This window comes from Microcaecilia unicolor, chromosome 4 (genome assembly GCF_901765095.1).
Source record: "Microcaecilia unicolor chromosome 4, aMicUni1.1, whole genome shotgun sequence".
In the NCBI taxonomy this organism is placed as follows: Eukaryota; Metazoa; Chordata; class Amphibia; order Gymnophiona; family Siphonopidae; genus Microcaecilia; species Microcaecilia unicolor.
In genome coordinates, this window is record NC_044034.1 from 365510557 (window position 1) to 365535255 (window position 24699).

At 45.9% G+C, this 24699-nt stretch overlaps 1 protein-coding gene across 1 annotated transcript in view; it reads right to left on the reverse strand.

Moving 5' to 3' along the window:
- LOC115469568 (amine oxidase [flavin-containing] B-like) overlaps window positions 1-24699 on the reverse strand; it is a 127447-nt gene that overhangs the window by 4656 nt on the left and 98092 nt on the right. Inside the window, 5 exon segments of the mRNA XM_030202354.1 lie at window positions 5747-5809; window positions 11324-11435; window positions 15263-15360; window positions 18157-18214; window positions 20222-20275. Of these exon segments, the coding sequence (XP_030058214.1) occupies window positions 5747-5809; window positions 11324-11435; window positions 15263-15360; window positions 18157-18214; window positions 20222-20275 (385 nt within the window).

Consider the following 24699-nt stretch of genomic DNA (forward strand, 5'->3'; position numbering starts at 1 on the left):
ACCCATTTTTAAGGCCCTGGCGGAGGGAAGGAGGTTGTCACTCAGAATTGTACGGTACATGGCCCCATCCATTCTCCCATTGATGCGGTGAAGTAGTCCTGTGCCCTTAGCAGAGAAACACCCCCAAAACATAACATTTCCACCTCCATGCTTGACAGTGGGGACGGTGTTCTTTGGGTCATAGGCAGCATTTCTCTTCCTCCAAACACGGCGAGTTGAGTTCATGCCAAAGAGCTCAATTTTTGTCTCATCTGACCACAGCACCTTCTCCCAATCACTCTCGGCATCATCCAGGTGTTCACTGGCAAACTTCAGACGGGCCGTCACATGTGCCTTCCGGAGCAGGGGGACCTTGCGGGCACTGCAGGATTGCAATCCGTTATGTCGTAATGTGTTACCAATGGTTTTCGTGGTGACAGTGGTCCCAGCTGCCTTGAGATCATTGACAAGTTCCCCCCTTGTAGTTGTAGGCTGATTTCTAACCTTCCTCATGATCAAGGATACCCCACGAGGTGAGATTTTGCGTGGAGCCCCAGATCTTTGTCGATTGACAGTCATTTTGTACTTCTTCCATTTTCTTACTATGGCACCAACAGTTGTCTCCTTCTCGCCCAGCGTCTTACTGATGGTTTTGTAGCCCATTCCAGCCTTGTGCAGGTGTATGATCTTGTCCCTGACATCCTTAGACAGCTCCTTGCTCTTGGCCATTTTGTAGAGGTTAGAGTCTGACTGATTCACTGAGTCTGTGGACAGGTGTCTTTCATACAGGTGACCATTGCCGACAGCTGTCTGTCATGCAGGTAACGAGTTGATTTGGAGCATCTACCTGGTCTGTAGGGGCCAGATCTCTTACTGGTTGGTGGGGGATCAAATACTTATTTCCCTCTGCAGAATGCAAATAAATTCATATACTTTCCACAATGTGATTTTCCGGATTTAATTTGTGATGTGCTATCTCTCACTGTTACCAATAACCTACCCTTCAATTATGGGCTGCTCATGTCTTTGTCAGTGGGCAAACTTACAAAATCAGCAAGGGATCAAATACTTATTTCCCCCACTGTATATTCAGCCAATGTCTGTTGTTTCATTCACCATATCCATGTCTATGATATATTTCTAACAATATTCTTCATTTGTCTTATTGTTCTACTTAGGTTACAAAGACCCCTGAGGCAGGCCTTTGGGCTGAAACACGGCCGTGTCGGGTCATTTTTATGTATATTATGTTACTTTGTAATTTGTATTTTTCATGTGAATAAATATATAATTTTTGGTATCCTCATCCACTCTCCTCACTTTTTGTTTTATATCTCACGGTTTCGTGAGGGTTTTTACCTCCTTTTTTGTTTTTGCCAACTGAACTATCACAGTTTTGTCACTGCTGGCAGGCAAGTGTCATGCATTCCACCAGCCCTACCAACACCATAAGTACATAAGTACATAAGTAGTGCCATACTGGGAAAGACCAAAGGTCCATCTAGCCCAGCATCCTGTCACCGACAGTGGCCAATCCAGGTCAAGGGCACCTGGCACGCTCCCCAAACGTAAAAACATTCCAGACAAGTTATACCTAAAAATGCGGAATTTTTCCAAGTCCATTTAATAGCGATCTATGGACTTGTCCTTTAGGAATCTATCTAACCCCTTTTTAAACTCCGTCAAGCTAACCGCCCGTACCACGTTCTCCGGCAACGAATTCCAGAGTCTAATTACACGTTGGGTGAAGAAAAATTTTCTCCGATTCGTTTTAAATTTACCACACTGTAGCTTCAACCAGAATTTGTAGCTGCTGCTCCGATTGAGAGGTACTGGCTGGGGTTAGTAGGGCATCTCAGTTTCTGGCACTGGAAGCCAACATTAGCTGGAGATGGAGGAGGACAAAGAGGACCAGGAGAAAGGAAAGAAGAGGGAGGAGGAGAAAGGGAATTACACCTTCGATTTTCACAAATCAACTTACGCATCCAGCTTTTCATACATCAGCACAAAACTGTGGAACGCACTACCAAAAGACTTGAAAACTACATACGACCACTTACACTTCAGAAAATCACTTAAGACCCCACCTGTTTAAAAAGGCATACCCTACCGACCCGACATAAACGCCTGATCTCAACGACACAACAACACTAAAAGTTCGTAATGGCCATCACACAACTCTTCCGTTGTACGATTCCATTATGTGGTCATGAACCTTATCCTTCCACAACATCACTTTGTATTTGTTTGCACCGGAGTCTGTAACGCCTCTCCGGTACTATGTAAGCCACATTGAGCCTACAAATAGGTGGGAAAATGTGGGCTACAAATGTAACAAATCCTATATAATAATTCTCACCTCCAACGTGGAGCGTGTTTCTCTACTCCTCCCCCTGCCTGGGAAACAGCTGTCAGTGCCCCCCCCCCCCTCAGCGCAACACCCAAGCCCCTGCCCTGCAAAACTGTGAGCCAGGCAGGCCCTATGCAACTGACAACTGGGCCACGGAGAGACTGGGCCGGGCCCGGGGCAAGGCAGCCCCCGGGGCCCCCCGCCGCCCCCCCCCCCCGAGGTCATCATCGTCACTGCCCCCCTCCACCCACCCCCCTCCGTCCACCACCGGGCCGGGCCCCCCTGAATTCAAATCATAGCGCCTCACCTCAACCTCGCTCTGTGTGAAAGAAGCGCAGCAGCGGCAGTCTGCAGATCGCCTCCCTTCGGGCCTTCCCTCCCTGTGTCCCGCCCTCGCGCTGGTTACGTCAGACGAGGGTGGGACACAGGAAGGGAAGGCCCGAAGGGAGGCGATCTGCAGACTGCCGCTGCTGTGCTTCTTTCACATGGAGCGAGGTCGAGGTGAGGCACTATGATTTGAATTCAGGGGGCCCCGGCCTGGTGGTGGACGGAGGAGGGCGGGTGGAGGGGACTGCGGCGCCGGGCCCCCCTTGGAGGCCCGGGCCCAGGGAATTTTGTCCCCCCTGCCTCCCCCCCCCCCCCCCACTCTCAGCAGCCCTGACTGACAAGGGTGTGTGTCACACACAAACATATCCATTCTTGTTCATCTCACACATTTTCTCTAAACCAGTGATTCACAACTCAGTCCTCGGGGCCCACACAGCCAGTCGGGTTTTCAGAACCTCCAAAACCAATATGCATGAGACAGATTTACATGGGCTGCCTCCTTTGCACGCAGATCATGGCATTACTTCTACATAACTGCTGTTCTGGAATTAGTTATTGGCCTTACTGTTGATTTTTTACAGTATCCCAATTTTATTATTCTAGGTGATCTTAATATTCATGCAGATAATCCTCAAAGGGCTCAAGGCGGACTGTATGGTTGATTTGGTATAACCAACTGGTGTACTAATTTTTGTCAATCCAGGAATTATTACCACTCCTTTACCCAGGGCTGCCAAGGGGGGAGAGGGGCAAGATTCCCTGGGCCTGGCCTCCAAGGGGGGTCCCGATGCTGCTGCCGCATCGGCAAGGCTTCCTGGCAGTGGCACTGGTGCAGGCGGCAGAGGAGGCAGAAGAAGGACAGCAGTCACTGGCCTCCTGCTCATGGGTTATTGCGTTAACGCAATGTGTTCTCTGCCACTGCAGGTCCTTCTCCTGCCTCGCTCGTCCCACCTCCTCCTGACTGTGACTACTTCCTGTTTCCACTGGCACCGTGGCAGAGAAGACTCAGAGCTAACGCATTAACCCGGTACCGGCTGGCACAAAACGCAAGCGCAGCAGGAGAGAAGACAGATAACCGGTCCAAGGGGGAGGAGCACTGGAGCTGCTGAGGTAGGGTCATGTTTGATATATAAAATGACTTTGGTTGGTGTGTGGGGGGGAAGGTGCGGGTGGGGGGCCCTTACGAGTGTTTGCCCCAGGCATTTTTTACATGTGTGCTGAAAAATGATTCTGCACACGCCCAAAACACGCGTCTACACTACCGCAGGCCATTTTTCAGCACCTTTGTAAAAGGGCCCCTATGAAAGGTGGTGTATCACATTTTAATAAAGTAACCATGGGGGTCCTTTTATTAAAGCTCTCAGCATGTGCTAATAATTTTGAAAACGCATTGCAGTGTTTCAGTCCTGCCCAGCCCGGTCAGTGGTAGCACCTCCGCTAAATGCAGGTACATTGACATAGGGTGGGCGATTTTCAAATATTCAATTTCCACGAGTAAAACACTCTGCAGCGTTATTTGAGGTCGTGGATAAAGTCTGAACCTCCACTGTTCCAGGGTTCTTGTTTCAGCCTTGTATCGACCGCAGTGGCGGCTTATCACAATTTTTTCGCCTCAGTGTAATCCAAACTTAGATCGCCATTCAATAATTATCTATGTTGTGAATCCCCAGGTAACACGTGAGCTGAGGAAGGAAGAAGAGACACGCATACAATCTCCCTAGGCAGCTGTGATGGAGGTGGTGGAGGGAGCTCCTCAGTACCTCTCCACTCTCATCTCTCCCTACATTCCTCCCCGGGAACTCCGTTCACTGGGTAAATCTCTCTTATCTACACCCTTCTCCTCCACTGCTAACTCCAGACTCCATTCCTTTTATCTTGCTGCACCATATGCCTGGAATAGACTTCCTGAGCCGGTACATCAAGCTCCATCTCTGGCCGTCTTCAAATCTAAGCTAAAAGCCCACCTTTTTGATGCTGCTTTTAACTCCTAACCCTTATTCACTTGTTCAGAACCCTTATTTTATCATCCTCACTTTAATATTCACTTACCTCTTATTTGTCCTGTTTGTCCTAATTAGATTGCAAGCTCTGTCGAGCAGAGACTGTCTCTTCATGTTCAAGTGTACACTGCTGCGTACATCTAGTAGCGCTACAGAAATGATAAGTAGTAGTGCTAGTCTTTGGGATTCCAGAATCTTGCTACTCTTTGGGATTCTGCACGGAATCTTGCTACTCTTTGTCATCATCTCTTGTTTGTCCTGTTTGTCTGTCCTAATTAGATTGTAAACTCTGTCGAGCAGGGACTGTCTCTTCATGTTCAAGTGTACAGCGCTGTGTACATCTAGTAGCGCTACAGAAATGATAAGTAGTAGTGGTAGTCTTTGGGATTCTAGAATCTTGCTACTCTTTGGGATTCCGGAATGTTGCTTCTCTTTGGGATTCTGCACAGAATCTTGCTACTCTTTGTCATTATCCCTTATTTGTCCTGTTTATCTGTCCTAATTAGATTGTAAGCTCTGTCGAGCAGGGACTGTCTCTTCATGTTCAAGTGTACAGCGCTACGTACATCTAGTAGTGCTACAGAAATGATAAGTAGTAGTGCTAGTCTTTGGGATTCCAGAATCTTGCTACTCTTTGGGATTCCGGAATGTTGCTACTCTTTGGGATTCTGCACGGACTCTTGCTACTCTTTGTCATCATCTCTTGTTTGTCCTGTTTGTCTGTCCTAATTAGATTGTAAACTCTGTCGAGCAGGGACTGTCTCTTCATGTTCAAGTGTACAGCGCTGCGTACATCTAGTAGCGCTACAGAAATGATAAGTAGTAGTGGTAGTCTTTGGGATTCTAGAATCTTGCTACTCTTTGGGATTCCGGAATGTTGCTTCTCTTTGGGATTCTGCACAGAATCTTGCTACTCTTTGTCATTATCCCTTATTTGTCCTGTTTATCTGTCCTAATTAGATTGTAAGCTCTGTCGAGCAGGGACTGCCTCTTCATGTTCAAGTGTACAGCGCTGCGTACGTCTAGTAGCGCTACAGAAATGATAAGTAGTAGTAGTAGAGATACGGTGATTAACTCAAGAGCATCTTACCATTGAAGGAGGTTCGGACTTCCAGATTTCACTCGCTGAGATTCTGCCCAAGCTGCACAGGATCTGCAAATGAACACAATGTCTCAGGAGTACAGACTAAACAGAATTAACACAAACTCCCCTTCCCCCCACGGTCTTTGGGAATGGTGTATGAGGAGTGGAAGGTGAAGCAATACATTAAGAGCTGAGCGAAAAAGCACCAAAAGTGGGATTAGAAATAATAAAGATAAAGATTATAAAACTTTGGAGGGGCAGCTTTCATTTTTGGACGCTTTGGGTACTGTAGGGTCAGTAGAATGGGACTATGCAGTTTCTGGCACAACGTTAATGTTTTTCGTGTTCTACAGCCTAAAACCTGCAGGTACCTAAAGTGGGATATGTGATTTCTGGGGTTAATGATTTTTTTTTATTGCTAAACATTTCTCATTTTTTAAAAGATGTAATTAGTCCATTCCTGAAACTGAAATTTTGCAGGATTATGCAGTTGATTTACATAGTAACATAGTAGATGACGGCAGAAAAAGACCTGCACGGTCCATCCAGTCTGCCCAAACTCATATTTGCAGCTTTTTGTGTATACCCTACTTTGATTTGTACCTGTGCTCTTCAGGGCACAGACCGTATAAGTCTGCCCCGCACTATCCTCACCTCCCAACCACCAGCCCCACCTCCCAACCACCGGCTCTGGCACAGGCACAGACCGTATAAGTCTGCCCAGCACTATCCTCACCTCCCAACCACCAGCCCCACCTCCCAACCACCGGCTCTGGCACAGGCACAGACCGTATAAGTCTGTCCAGCACTATCCCCGCCTCCCAACCACCAGCCCCGCCTCCCAATCTTGACTAAGATTTCCCTCTATTTTGTGGTATACATAAATCCCTAATTTTGGTACCTTTTTGCTCAGCGGGTCACATATTCAGCCAATAGTGGTCAGCGACTTTTTTTCGCCCTCATCAGCTTTATGCCCAGATACAGTATTCAGTGCTGGATCATGTCCAGGCACCGGCATTAAATATCCAGGTATATGTTATCTGTCATCACCAGGGCCGGGCCAAGGCAAGATGCCGCCTGAGGCAGAGCTTGCATGCCGCCCCCCACCCCCCGGGCGTTTTACCATATCACGGTGACGTTCCAAACCCAGAAGCGGCAGCGATTCCCATAAGCGATTCCCATAAGCAACAGGAAGTTGCTTCAGGCGGCCGCAGTAAAGGTAAGAGGCGGGTGCAGGTGGCGGCAGGGCAGCGTATGGGAATCAGTGCCGCTGCCGGGTTTGGAACATCACCGTGATGAGGTAAAATGCCGCGAAACTGCCCCCCCCCCCCGAGATGCCACTCCTAAAGAGTGCCTCAGGTGGCCTAATGGTCATCACTTTATCCAGATAAGTGTTGATATTCAGAACTTGCTCAGATAAATTAAACCAATAAAAATAGATGGAGGAGTAGCCTCATGGTTAGTGACCTGGATTCAATTCCCACTGCAGCTCCTTGTAAGCTTGGATGAGCCACTTAATCCTCCATTGCTCCAGTTACAAAAACTTGGATTGTGTGTCCGGTAGAGACAGTGTCTGCATATAGGGGGACCCTTTTACAAAGCCACAGAATGGCCTATGCTCTTCCAGCGTGCGCCAAAACCATATCACCGGCCGGCTACCACATGCCCCAGGCGGTAGTTCTGAATTTGGCACGTGCCGAAAAGATGCAGTAGAAACTTTTTTCTGTTTTCTACCACATGGCGCTCACCACATGTAAGTATACACGCACTGCATGCCTACCTCCTGGGTAGTGTGCGAGACCTTACCACTATGTCAATGGGTTGGGGTAAGGTCTCAGGCCAAAAATGGATGCGCTCACAGTGCCGCAGACCACTTTTTGCCGAGGCTTAGTAAAAGGGCCCCACAGTGCATACATCTAGTAGCGCTATAGAAGTGATAAGTAGGAGCGCTTTCTGTGCATTCCTATTTAGTTAACATAGAGGGGCATAATCGAACGGGTGCGCTCATCTATAAGGGCGCCCATCTCTAAGGACAGCCCCGTAAAGAGGTGTCCCCGACGGTATTATCGAAACAAGATGGGCGGCCATCTTTCATTTCGATAATACGGCCGGGGCCGGCCAAATCTCAACATTTGGGTCGACCTTAGAGATGGCCGGCATTGGTTTTTACCGATAATGGAAACTGAGGCCGGCCATCTCAAAACCGGCCAAATCCAAGGCATTTGGTCGTGGAAGGTGCCAGCATTTGTAGTGCACTGGTCCCCCTCACATGCCAGGACACCAACCGGGCACCCTAGGGGGCACTGCAGTGGACTTCATTAATTGCTCCCAGGTACATAGCTCCCTTCCCTTGGGTGCTGAGCCCCCCAAATCCCCCCCAAACCTACTACCCACAACTGTACACCACTACCATAGCCCTTATGGGTGAAGGGGAGCACCTACATGTGGGTGGGTTTTGGAGGGCTCATATTTACCACCACAAGTGTAACAGGTGTGGGGGGGGGGGGATGATCCTGGGTCTGCCTACCTAAAGTGCACTGCACCCACTAAAACTGCTCCAGGGACCTGCATACTGCTGTCATGGAGCTGGGTATGACATTTGAGGCTGGCATAGAGTATGGCAAAAAATTGTTTAAACATTTTTTTTTAGGGTGGGAGGGGGTTGGTGACCACTGGGGGAGTACGGGGAGGTCATCCCCGATTCCTTCCGGTGGTCATCTGGTCAATTTGGACACCTTTTTGAGGCTTGGTCCTGAAAATAAATGGACCAAGACAAGTCGGCCAAATGCTCGTCTGGGCCGCCCTTCTTTTTTCCATTATCGGCCGAGGACGGCCATCTCTTAACCATGCCCCCGTCCCGCCTTAGGTACACTGCTGACATGCCCCCTTGAACTTTGGCCAGCCCTGCCACAGAAAGCAGTTGAGGGCGGCCAAAATCGGCTTTCCATTATACCGATTTGGCCGCCCTTAGGAGAAGGGCGCCCATCTCCCGATTTGTGTCAGAAGATGGGCGCCCTTCTCCTTCGAAAAAAAGTAAGTTATCCAGGCAAGGGCTGAATGTTGCCACTTACCCAGATAAATGCTGACTCCGCTCCAACTCTGCTTCCGGACCACCTGGTGTAAATCCAAGTTGGGTGCGGATACCTTATTCTATCAAACTGCACGCAACTCTTTGGAACATCCCCCCATGCCCCTCCCATGACCACACCCCCTTTTCAGTTGTTTGCTATGGGATTTAAGTGTCCAGAGTTATAGAATAGCGTGCAACCACATGCATGCGCAAATCCTAATTGGTGCAAATTAACACCAATAATTGTTGTTAGCATCCAATTATTGACTGTTATTAGATCGTCAGCCAATGAACTTGCATACACATTTCAGCAGCCCTCAAACTGGGGTGCAATACATAGAACCCGGGGGATCAGTATCAGCACTTATGCCACCCATAGAGGTGTAAATAAACTCTGGAAATCATTGCCAGAGAATGTAGTAAAAGGTTTTAGCTTAGCGTGGTTGAAAAAAGGTTTGGATGGCTTCCTAAAGGAAAAGTCCTTAGACCATTATTAAAAGGGACTTGGGGAAAATCCACTGCTTATTTCTAGGATAAGCAGCATAAAATGTATTTTACTTTTTTGGGATCTTGCCAGTTACTTGTGACCTGGATTGGCCACTGTTGGAAACAGGTGCCTATGTTCCAGAGATATTCTATATAGAATGCACGTAAGTGAGCGACCCGGCCTAGACACCACCCAAGTGTTTGCCCACCTACACACTATCAGACATATATCCGTAACTACAGAACAGCATTAGGTGCATTTTTGGCACACCAAAGACAGCGAAGGTGACAAAAATATCTAAAATCTTTTATTCAACATCCAGGATGCGACATGGATTGTGTTTCGGCCTATTGGGCCTGCATCAGGAGTCTTGTAAAGGATGTCTGCAAGATAAAATGATTCGCAGCCTTAGTGGCAAAGTTAATATTTACAACCCGTTTCCTCAGAGACAGACGGTTTTGCCTAGATCTGCAATCCGTGAATAAGGCAGCAAATCATTTTATCATGCAAACATCCTTTAAAAGACTCCTGATGCAGGTCTGATAGGTCAAAACACAGCCTGTGTCAAGTCTTGGATGTTGAATAAAAGATTTTAGCTATTTGGCACACTGCCTGATTTGTTGAGTCACCTTTGTTGCGTTTGGTGTGTCTCTGCAATTGTGAGGGCTTTTGTTCTGTATTTGTATCGGCACTAGGCATATTCATACGTCTGCCCAACAAAAATAGCACAAAGGACCCCAAGAAGAGGCTTAAAACAACAGATTTTATTGGAAGGCCTAACAAGTGCTGTGTTTCGGCATTATGCCTGCGTCAGGGGTTAGATAAGTTAACTGTTCCAAAACTAATGAAAGGTTATTCTATTCTAAATCAGTTAAAAATGGGTAGGTCCCGCAAACGTGTAGGTAGCAAATAACATGAAAGAAACCTTCAGTTTGATGCTTGCCAATTAACACAGACTGTGATTACGTTTTTGGCGTGCACTAAAGGCACTAACACAGCTTAGTTAACAGGGCTCTAAGTATTTAATTACATTTGCCCCTAACTCAAGTTTTACCGGCCTAACATTATATGATGTATTTTTCATTCTGTTAATATATTTTGAACATGTTCATGCTTTTCTAATTGTTCTGTAAGCCACATTGAACCTGAGTTCTACTCAGACTAATGCGGGGTAAAAATGTCATAAATAAAATAAAGAAATAATAAGCTAAGCCAAGTCACAGTATGAGCTCTTCCATTTGTTAACTGATAAGCATTAAACTGAGAGTTTCTTTCATGTTATGTGCTTCCTACACTTTTGCTGGACCTATGCATATTTAATTGATTGAGTAAAACCTTTCATTCGTGTTGGAACAATGTACTTATCTAACCCCCTGGTGCAGGCACAATGCCGAAACACAGCCCGTGTCAGGTCTTCCAATAAAATCTGTTCCTTCCCACCTCTTCTTGAGGCCCATTGTGCTTTTTTTTCTGTCCTTCATTCACTGAACTTCTAATTGCCTTTTTCCTGTTTCCATATTCACATGGATGTGAATCCTCGGGGTAGTATTCTAAACATTAATGCACACGGCTGGTGCATAAGTGATAATACCTTTCTCAAATTATCCCCATATGCCATTTTTTAAAGTTATTGAATGTTTGATCCGGCAGTTTCCTCCTGCTCCTTTTGGAACCAGCATCTAGTGGACGTTGGGTCCTGAACCTTTACTCACAACTATGTGGGGATGTGGGAGGGGGGGGTTGTCTCTATTTCCCCAGCTAGTGCAGTGATAGATCCTCAGTGAATGGCCACAGACCATGATCTTCATGGCACATGTTACGGTTGTGCCCTGAGCTTCTGCCACTGATAGGAGCTGTGGACCTGCCTCTCCTGTCCTCACTGACCTAAGAAATGGAAGACTTGACCGAAAATTGAACTCGTGTCCAGTACATGGCAATCCACAGCACCAGGAAGGCACCTAATGTGATTTTTGTTCTGTATTGTCATTGTGGACGTTATATTGATGTCGTGTGTGTCTCTCGGTACCTCTCTGGCTGCTCTCTCGCCGGCCTGTACAGCTCCTTCCATGTACCCACTCCACTGGGTGGCTGTCTCTGTGCCAGCAAAGTAGATCCTGCCAACAGGCTGGCGAAGAACCCTGCAAAACCAAACCAAGTGGTAATAAGAAAGTAAAGGGAAGACGTTTTTCTTTTTTGAAAATGACCTTCCTTCCTATTCAGATTATGGATATTTTTCTGCAAAACATCGAAAGTAAGCCTTAGACATCATATCGAAAATGCCCCTCTTTGTATCTTACATATTTTTAGTATTTTCAATAAATTGTTTCCTCTGGTTGGAAGCACATTGGTCTCCCCCAATTATTTTTCTTTGTTCTTGTGTTGTGCTTTGGAGGAAGTCTTCTTCTTTTTTTATCAGCATGAATACCAAAATAGAAATCTAAATCTATATTATAAAAATATCATAAATATAAATTTAAAAACCAGAACATAAATTTAAAACTATATAAATATTAAATCATAAACTAATATTTTTTGTCAATAAGTCAATGTCAAAATGTCAATATAGCTCGTATTTACTGCTATATCCCCTATTAGAAGAACAAAAAAATCACAAGACAGGAATAAAGACTAACATATGACTCCATCAAGAATAACAAGAAAGGGGACAAAAAAATACATTAGTCTTTAGTCTCTTGAAAAATGTTAAGTAATTTGACTCTATTCTAATGGCCAGGGCTTTTTTTGAGGGGGTACTTGGGGGTACTGAGTACAGGTACCTTTTTCATTGTCTGCTAAAATTGACCCATGGTCCCCAAGTTTTAATGAAAGAGCTCAGGCTGTACACACCAATTCTGCCTTGTCATAGATCCTGTGACTGGTTGTAGGGGTTCTGGCTATTGTGGGATGAGTCCCTCAGTGATAACCCCACCCTTGAAGGGTTGCCCAGCATTTGAGTACCGGCACCTTTTTTGAAAGAATAAACACACTGCTAATGGCTAATGGTAAAATTCACTGACGTATGCTCTTCCCGAAACTCATCGGCATCAACCAGGGCCCACCCTCGATTTTGTTCCCTTTTCATGGTGGCATTTTCAGCTTTGCTGAATCACCACCAAACAGTAGCTCTCTGGCCGACAAACACACGCAGCTACGTCTTGGCCTATGCTTCCTGCCATTGGTTGCACACAGTGCCGCGCCTAATTGGCCAAAATGCTGACTGATGGGCGCCTTCCCTCTTTGGCCATTGTGACATGTCTACATGCTTTTCCATTGGTCTGAAAGCAAACGTTGTAGCCTAGAATAAGGTTTGTCCCCATTACTGTTGAATTACCTCTATGATGCTCCTCATTCCCATAGCACTCCCGCATAACCCTTTACCGTAACAGCGGTATTACCACGTAATTTAAAGAAAAAATTATTCCCCATTACCACGGTAACCGTGGTATTACTGCTGTAGCCATTACCATGTCACTCTCTATTCCAGAACACATGTCCCAGATCCCTGTGTCTTACGGGACTCTTTCTATTGACTTGCCTTGTTCTCTGTGCATGCTAGGCTAGTTGCCTGCCCCCCTTCTCTTCTCATTGAGTCTGTAAGAGTTAGTCTGCAGCATTCTCCTCTGTGAACTGAAATTTTCGGGATGTCTACTCTGTTGTAAACCTTTGTGTCATCCACAAAATGGCAAAGTTTTCCTTCTAACCCTTCATCAATGTCAGTCATAATATGTTGAACAGAATCAGCCCCGGTACCAGTCCAGGAGGCACATCACTAGCTTTCTTTCCTCAGAGTGAATCCCATTTACCACCACCCTCTGCCACCTATCAGTCAACCAATTTGTGATCCAGCTTACCACCTCGGGTCCCATCCCCAAGCCACTCAATTTATCCAGCCCAGCTGCTAAACCTCTTCACTCAGCTGCTACTACTGACAGGATAATTAGTGCAGGAGCGTACAAATTATGTGCCTGTGTGCAATCTGTTTCAGATACACTGCACAAGCTTTTCTCTAGAGGCCCCTGAATAACACCGGGGGTTTGCTACACCAGCTGACATCTAACACGTCAGTGGTTAAGCCAGTGTTATGCGGTATGGTTTCCTGAAGAAGAATTTCGAAACGGGACCGAGGAAAAGGAGATCAGCTCTTCCTCTATTACGTTGCTTTTGACTCGTAACCACTTGTAACCACTCGCCTCCACCTACCCTCCTCTCCTCCTTCCTCTACACATTAACTGATTTGCTTGCTTTATTTTTTGTCTATTAGATTGTAAGCTCTTTGAGCAGGGACTGTCTTTCTTCTATGTTTGTGCAGCGCTGCGTATGCCTTGTAGCGCTATAGAAATGCTAAATAGTAGTAGTAGTAGTCTCTTGTAACCAGAGCTAATAGTGTGATGTCATAATGCCTCAGTCCACCAATAAGAGCCAACCTCATCAGTGATGTCACAATGGCTTGATTGTCCTATACTTGGCTCACTTTTATTACATAGCTCTTTGAGCAGGGACTGTCTTTCTTCTATGTTTGTGCAGCGCTGTGTACGCCTTGTAGCGCTATAGAAATGCTAAATAGTAGTAGTAGTATTCAAGGCTCTATGGACTTTTTTTGATTGTTTATGAGAAAAGCAATTTAGAAAAATATGTAAAAAAAATTCTTTTGTCTACGGGTTTTTTTTTTTTTTAGTCTATGATGACTTTTTGTACACACAACTAACTGTTTTTATGAGGGTTGTCGTACTTGTTGAGACTTTTCCCCCCCGTTTTTGACATTTTTTGAATTTGTTTGATATGATGATATTGACTTTTGAATACTGCTATTTTGGTTTTACGAAATCTTCACGAGGAGTTAGCAGTTTTGCCGATCTGTGTAAGACATTTAGATTAATTTATGGAAAATCCAAATTTGAAAGTGCCAAACAGCTCTGAGAGAAATTACATTGGCTTCCTGTCAAGGATCGAATCACCGTTAAAATCTGCTCCCTAGTTCACAAAATTCTATATGGTGAAGTCCCTGGCTACATGCTTAATCTAATTATCCTACCCCCCCAGGAATACATTAAGGCTATCCCGTTCATACCTAAACCTTCATTACCCAAATTGCACCGGACTTAAGTACAAACCCACATATACATCATCCTTCTCTTTCACCAGCTCGCAACTATGGAATTATTTGCCAAAAACTATAAAAACTATCCCAAACCATCTAAATTTCAGGAAATCACTTAAGACCTTGTTATTTGGAAAAGCTTATCCCAAGGACTCAGCATGTGTCACCGCTGCTTGATACACATCAATCTAGTGACAATTTTGGACACATCCACCCTTCCCTCCTCTCTCCTGGTTTCCCTGCTCCTTCCATCCCTTCCCCATCCTCCCCATTATTACTTATGCAGGTTTTCTGTTGTATTAGCTTAATTTTACTGCATTGGCGTCTGCCTCTGCGGTGCGCTGTAAGCCACATTGAGCCTGACGCAGTTGGGAAAATGTGGGGTACAAATGAGATAATAAATAAATAAATTCTAATGCACGCAGTTCAAAAGTGGCGTGGTTATGGGCAGGAAAATGGGCATTTCGTGGGCATTCCAAAATGTACATGAGTAGTTATAGAATATGGCCCGGAGCGCGTAAATCTACACGCAGGGATTTACGCCACATTTTCATTGGTGTAAATGGAGGCGCGTAGTTTTAGGCGCTGGGATATCAACTAAGCGTATTCTAAGCTTATAGAATACGCTTAGGCGGAAATGTTTACCGCGTGGATTCTTTCAGGCGCCTTATATAAAATCTGGCCCTTTCTGCCCCAAATAGCAGCTGTGAATGTGTGTGTAGGTTTCCTCTTGTACTTTAAGAATATTAGCTTTGAAAATCTAGTACAGTCCGCATATGAATAGAAACAGTAACAAAATTGCCCTGGAAATACATTCAAATAAAACCTAAATCAATAAAAATCAGAGCTATGTTGGCTCCACCGTACCTTCCATACTGGGTCATGATCCCCGGTGGGAAGTAAGCTGTGTAGCACCCGCCCGAGTACTGCTCCTCACACCAGTTCTTCTCCTCATAATGCACCGGCTGCAAGACACAAGTCTCAGAGTTGTAAAGTCAGCATTTGTGACACCGCGAGATCCCCCCCCCCCCCCTGCTACATCACAGTGCCTGAGATTCCCCCAAACTAAAACTAACAAGGAACGTTACTTTGCAGAAGATGCGAGGGACGCTTTTTACCAAATGTCTGAGTAAGAGTTCTACATAAGTGCATAAATACATAAGTACTGCCATTCTGGGACAGACCAAAGGCCCATCAAGCCCAGCATCCTGTTTCCAACAGTGGCCAATCCAGGTCACAAGTACCTGGCAGAAACCCAAATAGTAGCAACATTCCATGTAGAGCCCCAAAGAGTAGCAAGATTCTAGAACTCTAAAGAATAACAAGATTCCATGCAGAATTTCAAAGTGTAGCAACATTCCATGCAGAACCCCAAAGAGTAGCAACATTTCATGTAGAACCCCAAAGAGTAGCAAGATTCTAGAATTCTAAAGAATAACAAGATTCCATGCAGAATTTCAAAGTGTAGCAACATTCCATGCAGAACCCCAAAGAGTAGCAAGATTCTAGAATTCTAAAGAATAACAGGATTCCATGCAGAATTTCAAAGTGTAGCAACATTCCATGTAGAACCCCAAAGACTAGCAAGATTCCAGTCAGAATCCCAAGTACATACGTATTGCCATACTGGGACAGACCAAAGGTCCATCAAGCCCAGCATCCTGTTTCCAACAGTGGCCAATCCAGGTCACAAATACCTGGCAAGATCCCCAAAAAGTACTAAACATTTTATACCACTTATTCCAGAAATAGTGGATTTTCCCCAAGTCCATTTAATAATGGACTTTTCCTTTAGGAAGCCGTCCAAACCTTTTCTAAACTCCGCTAAGCTAACCACCTTTACCACATTCTCTGGCAACGAATTCCACAGTTTAATTACACGTTGAGTGAAGAAAAATGTTCTTGGCCATGTGTGTCTGGGGGCTTTTTACCTACTGTGGGAAAAATGGCCCTGGTGCGTGGGAAAAATGACCCTGCCACTAGCGCAGGACCCTTTTTCCCACAGCTTAGTAAAAGGACCCCTAAGTGACGTACATATGCTAGCTACAGAAATAGTACCTAAAACGTACGCCGGATTCTACAGTATATAGCGCTCATGGAGGGGCATAATCGAACAGGGACGACCATCTCTAATGGCACCCATCTCTAAGGACGTCCCGGCGAAGGAGCGGGAAAACCACTATTATCGAAACAAGATGGGCGTCCATCTTTCATTTCGATAATACGGTCGGGGACGCCCAAATCTGAACATTTAGGTCGACCTTAGAGATGGTCGTCCCCGGTTTTCGGCCATAATGGAAACCGAGGACGCCCATCTAAAAAACGACCAAATCCAAGCCCTTTGGTCATGGGAGGAGCCAGCATTCGTAGTGCACTGGTCCCCCTCACATGCCGGGACACCAACCAGGCACCCTAGGGGGCACTACAGTGGACTTCACAAATTGCTTCCAGGTGCATAGCTCCCTTACCTTCGGTGCTGAGCCCCCAACCCCCCCCCCCAAAAAAACTCACTCCCCAGAACTGCACACCACTACCATAGCTCTAAGGGGTGAAGGGGGGCTCCTACATGTGGGTACAGTGGGTTTCAGGTGGGTTTTGGAGGGCTCCCATTTACCACCACAAGTGTAACAGGCAGGGGGGGATGGGCCTGAGTCCTCCTGCCTGAAGTGCACTGCACCCACTAAAAACTGCTCCAGGGACCTGCATACTGCTGTGATGGAGCTGGGTATGACATTTCAGGCTGGCATAGAGGCTGGCAAAAAATTAAAAACATTTTTTTTTTAGGGTGGGAGGAGGTTGGTGACCACTAGTGGAGTAAGGGGAGGTCATCCCCGATTCCTTCCGGTGGTCATCTGGTCAGTTTGGGCAGCTTTTTGAGGCTTGGTCGTGAAAAAAAATGGACCAAGTAAAGTCGACCAAATGCTCGTCAGGGACGTCCTTCTTTTTTCCATTATCAGCCGAGGACGCTCATCTCTTAAGCACGCCCCAGTCCCGCCTTCGCTACGCCTCCGACACGCCCCCGTGAACGTTGGTCTTCCCCGCAATGGACTGCAGTTGAGGACGCCCAAAATCGGCTTTCGATTATGCCGATTTGGGCGCCCCTGAGAGAAAGACCCCCATCTCCCGATTTGTGTCGGAAGATGAGCGCCCTTCTCTTTCAAAAATGCCCGATAGCGTTCTGTGCTGAAATCTAAGCGTATTCCATAACAACACGCATAACATAATTGGCTTAACAAGCTAATCAGTGTTAACAGCACCTAACCAACACTAATGGGAACTAATTGGAAATATTTAGAATTTACGCGCACAACTCACTAAGCATATTTTGTAATGGATTGCGCCTAAATTCTAATATGCGCAGTTCAAAAGAGGTGTGGTCATGGGTAGAGAAATGGGTGTTTCATGGGTGTTCCAAAATTTACGCGCGCCATTACAGAATACGGCCCCCACTCCGCGTAAATCTACGTGCAGGGATTTATGCCACATTCTCGTTGGTGTAAATGGAACGCTGGGATATCAACTAAGCGTATTCTACATACTGCACCTAAATCTTATAGAATACGCTTAGGTGGACATGTTTTCCACGTGGATTTCTTACTGGTGCCAGTCATGCATATCAGTGCTAATATTCCGTAACACGGGCGTGATTGGTGTTTGAATGTAGGCACCAGTTTCTCGCTTCTCTTTAGGTTGCTCCACTTCTCCAAAGCACTCATTATTCATGCATATTGAATCAATATTATCGATAGGTTGTGACTTACATGCAACGCTTCCTCCGTCCCCAATACTTTGGCATACAGGGCACAGATTCTCCTTTGCCTGAGAAATAGAAATAAAACGTAACAAGTACAGAAAGAAAAGCAGCCCGAGTGTCATTTCTAACAACTTCAGACTTGTGTCAGCCTACCAGTGGCATCCCAGACACACTACTGGTTTAACTGGTTTAAAAGGGCCCCTTAGTTAATGAACACACATCAAACAGTGACTGACTTACAGGAAAGCAGTAGAGAAACAGGGGTGATATGATACAGACGTTCAAATATTTGAAAAGTATTAATCTGCAAACGAACCTTTTCCGGAGGTGCGAAGGCAGTAGAACGAGAGGACATGAAATGAGATTGAAGGGGGGGCAGACTCAAGAAAAATGTCAGGAAGTATTTTTTCACGGAGAGAGTAGTGGATGCTTGGAATGCCCTCCCGCGGGAGGTGGTGGAAACGAAAACGGTAACGGAATTCAAACATGCGTGGGATAAACATAAAGGAATCCTGTTCAGAAGGAATGGATCCTAAGGAGCTTAGCTGAGATTGGGTGGCAGAGCCGGTGGCGGGAAGCTGGGATGGTGCTGGGCAGACTTGTACGGTCTGTGCCAGAGCCAGTGGTGGGAGGCGGGACTGGTGGTTGGGAGGCGGGGATAGTGCTGGGCAGACTTATACAGTCTGTGCCCTGAAAAGGACAGGTACAAATCAAGGTAAGGTATACACAAAAAGTAGCACATGTGAGTTTATCTTGTTGGGCAGACTGGATGGACCGTGCAGGTCTTTTTCTGCTGTCATCTACTATGTTACAATAATCTACTTTTCAAAAACTTCCAAATTTGACTTGGATTGAGTCTGAGCCCAAGTGTACTTATCAGAAGAGCTGATATCCCTGAACAACTCTGGCTGGCTTCTGAGATACCTGTGAAAGTCTTTGCTTAAAGTTTGACAGATTCAACCAGCAGGGAAACAGAGAGCAGATCAGCAATGTCTCTCTCTAGCGCCCCCATGTGTCCAGAGTGACTAACAGGCTAGAGATGGTTTTTCTTATTATGTGGGCAGGTGTGTTGGTCACAGGTACATAAAAGAAAAAAAGGATATTTTCTTAAAATTTTTTAAAAAAACTTGGAGGACATATCTGAAGCAATGGCGTTCCTAGGGGGGGGCGCTGGGTGTGGTCCGCCCCAGGTGCATGCCGCTGGGGGGGGGTGCCGGAGCAGAGGGAGCATGGAACGAACGGACAGGCGCGCGCAGCACCCCCCCCCCCAGTGGCGTGCACCCAGCGGGGGTTCTTTCACGGGGGGGGGTGTCCTTTCGCCGGGGGGGGGGGTCACTCTGCATCCGGGGGGGGCGCTGCACCCAGGGGGCGGGGCGCATCGGCGATCCGCCCCGGGTGTCAGCCCCCCTAGGAACGCCACTGATCTGAAGAAATCCATAATGAGGACATGTCCTCTTAAAAGAGGACGTACAGTAATCCTAGCATTAACCATTTAAGTGCTGTTGAACATCACCCTGTAGATTTTTGTATGTTGCTACACAGGGCCGGCCTTACCAAGTGCGGACCAGTGTGAACCGGTTTGGGGGACCCCTGGCAGGCTAGTATGTTGCCCTGACTCAGACCTCTCCCCCCCCTTTAAAACTTACATTTCTATATAGAGGGCTCAGGTAGCAGCAACAATTCACATAGTCCGTCTGACGCTGACCCCGGATCCTGCTCTCCGCCGCGTCCCGGCCTTGTGGAAGCAGGAAGTTACATCAGAAGGGGCGGGACGCAGCAGGCTCCAGGTTCAATGCCAGACGACCTATGTGAATTGCTGCTACTACCTGAGCCCTCTACAAAGAAATGCACATTTTAAGGTGGGGGGGGGGGGGGGAGGGTTTGGAGACAGGGAAACATGTTGGGGTGGGGCCCCTAGAAGCACAGGGTTCTGTGTGGCCATATCCGTTGCTCTTGCTTCGGGCAGGCCGGTACTGTTGCTACAGAATTAGAGCCTTTTAACTTAAAAGTGTAGGGTGGAGGCTTCTGAAATTAAGAACCCTAAATCTTTCGGAAAATTGCCTTTTCCTTACCTTTCTTCTTTTGTCAAATGAGCCAGTCGCCGAGATTTCCGGGCAAGGATGAACCTGTAGAGAAGCAAGGATAGAAATAACTGACATTGCCTTCCATTCACGTACCAGGGTGGGATAACGAAGAACGTAGCCAGGGAACTGGAAGAGCAGGACCAAAGCAGAGCAAAAATGTCCTGGGGACCTACAGAACCACTGATGTTGCAGGATATCCACCATGAATTTGCATGAGATAAATCTGCATACACTGGACACTCAGCATATGCAAATTTACCTCATGTATATTCATTGGGAGTATCCAGCCACAGGGTCCCCAGGACAAGTTGGGGAAGCCCTGGTCCAGGATTTCCCAAAGCCTGTTTTAATCCAAAGAGGATCTTTCCAGTTTGGCCACAAGGCACCATAGGGACTGTTCAGAGAGTGTGGGCTATTGGATATCCCTGACTGACATCCACCTAGATCAGACTGTCCTGCACGGCTTCATTTCACTAACAAACTAATTCCTGCATCTTAATATAGCTTCCACTCGGTGGGCTCTGCTTACCACTGGAAGTGGGAGAGAACTGTTTGGGAAGGAAATCCGGTGTTTCAATAAAATGCATAATTGTTTTAGGATACTGTTTGTATTCTTCCTTTCTATCCCGGGAAGAATTGCCCCTCTCCCACAATGGACATGTGTCCAAATGGACGAGGGGAGTCTCCCAGAAGGCGTAAAATATATTCCTCTAACATGACCTCTTTCATCTGACTCCTGATATCCGTGAATATCAGTAGATGAGTAAGGGTCCTACCCATAACTAATTTAGGCTCCGGAGGTTAAGCATCCTGCTAGTCAATAGTTAAGAAGGAGAGAAGACAGATAGCAAGGATAATTACCTTTATTATATCTTACCACAATAACACAGTAGGATCAGGAATACAAGCAGATAGGTGGACGGCCGGACAGCACTTCGTGTAGCAAGTCAGAAGGTCTTCTGGCACGCCCAAAATCTACCCACCTTATATATTCTCATATCTCCATTCTAAGTAATGGGGCCCATAAGCTACCGTGTTAAGTTGTTGATCCCAAGCTAGCTGACCACAATCTTGCCCAATTGCAAAGTTGACACCCCTTTTTCTTAATCATTTCCTTGCCCCTGGCATGACGCATTCATTTCTCAACTTGTTTTTCTAACTTAGATTAAAGTCCACTTTGTAACTGATAGTTTCCATTTTAATTCTCTAATCTTCCATTTTGTTTCATTTTTTTTCCTTGACCTAACTTTCCAATTTAAGTCATTCAGGCCTTTTCCTAAGCCTGACAACTACACTTGGCTTTACCATCAGGCCTCTATCTGTGCTAACAACTAGGCCATACTTTTCCAGTAAGCTCCCAGTTATGTCAGCCATCAGATTTCTGACTCAGCCAAGGTCTGTAATGGCCTGAGCTCTATGACTGGGCCTGCCACCATTCCAGTGGGGGGGGGGGGGGGGGGGGGGGGGGGGTCTTTGTCTGTACCATAATTATACAATACCAAACAGAAACTTTGACAAGCAATCATGAAGCAGAGATTCTGGAGGTCATGTTTACTATTTACTCGTGTAAAAGGCAGGTGTACACATATTCAACACACTGCTAAAACCTGTCATTTCTTTCTCTTTAATATCACCAACATTTGTCCTTTCCTTTCTGAACACACTACCAGAACCCTTAACCACACTCTTATCACCTCTCGCTTAGATTATTGCAACTTACTTCTCACAGTTCTTACACTTAGCCATCCCTCTCCTCTTCAATCTGTTCAAATTTCTGCTGTATGACTTATATTCCGCCAGTTTCACTATGCTCATATTAGCCCTCTCCTCAAGTCACTTCAACGGCTTCCTATCCGTTTCCGCATACAGTTCAAACTCCTCTTATTGACTTACAAGTGCCTTCACTCTGCAGCTCCTCAGTACCTCTCCACTCTCATCTCTCCCTACACTCCTCCCCGGGAACTCCGTTAATTGGTAAATCTCTCTTATCTGTACCCTTCTCTTCCACTGCCAACTCCAGACTCCGTTCCTTTTATCTTGCTGCACCATATGCCTGGAATAGACTTTCTGAGCCGGTACATCAAGCTCCATCTCTGGTCATCTTCAAATCTAGGCTACAAGCCCACTTTTTGAGGCTGTTTTTAACTCCTAACCCCTATTCACTTGTATAGTACCCTTGCCTGTTTTATCATTCCCACCTTAGTAATTCCTTTCCCCCTTATTTGTTCTGTTTGTCTGTCCTAATTAGATTGTAAGCTCTGTCGAGCAGGGACTGTCTCTTCATGTTCAAGTGTACAGCGCTGGGTACGTCTAGTAGCGCTATAGAAATAAGTAGTAGTACTCTTTGGGATTCCGGAATCTTGCTAATCTTTGTCCTTTTCCCTTATTGGCTACTCTTTGGGATTCCGGAATCTTGCTAATCTTTGTCCTTTTCCCTTATTGGCTACTCTTTGGGATTCCGGAATCTTGCTACTCTTTGTCCTTTTCCCTTATTCGCTACTCTTTGGGATTCCGGAATCTTGCTAATCTTTGTCCTTTTCCCTTATTGGCTACTCTTTGGGATTCCGGAATCTTGCTACTCTTTGTCCTTTCCCCTTATTCGCTACTCTTTGGGATTCCGGAATCTTGCTACTCTTTGGGATTCCACATGGAATCTTGCTACCCTTTGTCCTTATCTCTTATTTGTCCTGTTTGTCTGTCCTAATTAGATTGTAAGCTCTATCGAGCAGGGACTGTCTCTTCATGTTCAAGTGTACAGCGCTGGGTACGTCTAGTAGCGCTATAGAAATGATAAGTAGTAGTAGTTATACATGTGTAAGCAACAAGTTTAGAAAGGCTGCCACTCACACATATATACGCACAGCTTGAGGGCACGATTATGCGCAACTCTCTGGTACTTAAAACCATCTGAAAGAGCAGAAAACCTGAGTTTAGGAGCTTTTGCTCTGTAACTGGAACTCCTTGGATGTACAATTTTACAAAATCCAGTATTTATTTATTTTTGTTACATTTGTACCCCGCGCTTTCCCACTCATGGCAGGTTCAATGCGGCTTACATGGGGCAATGGAGGGTTAAGTGACTTGCCCAGAGTCACAAGGAGCTGCCTGTGCCTGAAGTGGGAATCGAACTCAAAGTCCACCACCCTAACCATTAGGCCACTCCTCCACTGTTGCTACTATTTGAGATTCTACATGGAATGTTGCTATTCCACTAGCAACATTCCATGTAGAAGTCGGCCCTTGCAGATCACCAATGTGGCCGCGCAGGCTTCTACATGGAATGTTGCTAGTGGAATAGCAACATTCCATGTAGAATCTCCAATAGTATCTATTTTATTTTTGTTACATTTGTACCCTGCGCTTTCCCACTCATGGCAGGCTCAATGCGGCTTACATGGGCAATGGAGGGTTAAGTGACTTGCCCAGAGCCACAAGGAGCTGCCTGTGCCTGAAGTGGGAATCGAACTCAGTTCCTCAGTTCCCCAGGACCAAAGTCCACCACTCTAACCACTAGGCCACTCCTCCACATATAAACACTAGAACTCACACACAGAAATGCCAGCCCTTCCACCCACAAAGGCCAGGGTGATGGCTTTTTTTTATCATCCACCACTTAGAAAGTTCCATTCATAGGTGGTATATCAAGCTCTTAGTAAACTTAGTGGTAGAAAGTAACCTTAGCGCGTTCTTACTTGGGTCATCCCACACGCTAAGGCCATTTTTTCCGCAGGTGTAAAATGGATGATTTTTCCATTTCCAGAATTAATTTTCCCACAATGCGGAAACTATTATAAAGAATAAAATTACAGAACACATAGACAAACATGGTTTAATGGGACAGAGTCAGCATGGGTTCAGCCGAGGGAAGTCTTGCCTCATCAATCTGATTCATTTATTTGAAGGCGTGAATAAACATGTGGATAAAGGTGAGCTGGTTGATGTCGTGTATCTAGATTTTCAGAACGCTTTTGATAAAGTTCCTTATGAAAGACTCCTGAGAAAATTAAAGGGTCATGGGATAGGAGGCAAGGTTCTCGTGTGGATTAGGAATTGGTTATTGGACAGATAACAGAGGGTAGGGTTAAATGGTCATTTCTCTCAATGGAGGAGAGTGAGCAGTGGAGTGCCGCAGGGATCTGTACTGGGACCGGTACTATTTAACATATTTACAAATGATATGGAAATCGGAATGACGAGTGAGTGAGGTGATCAGATTTGCAGATGATACAAAACTATTCAAGGTTGTAAACACATGTGCGGACTGTGAAATGTTGAAGGAAGATCTTAGGAAACTGGAAGACCAGGCATCCAAATGGCAGCTGAAATTTAATGTTGACAAATGCAAGGTGATGCACGTTGGAAAGAATAATCCGAATCATAGCTACCTGATGCTAGGGTCCACCTTGGGGGTCAGCACTCAAGAAAAAGATCTGGGTGTCGTTGTAGATAATACGCTAAAATCTTGT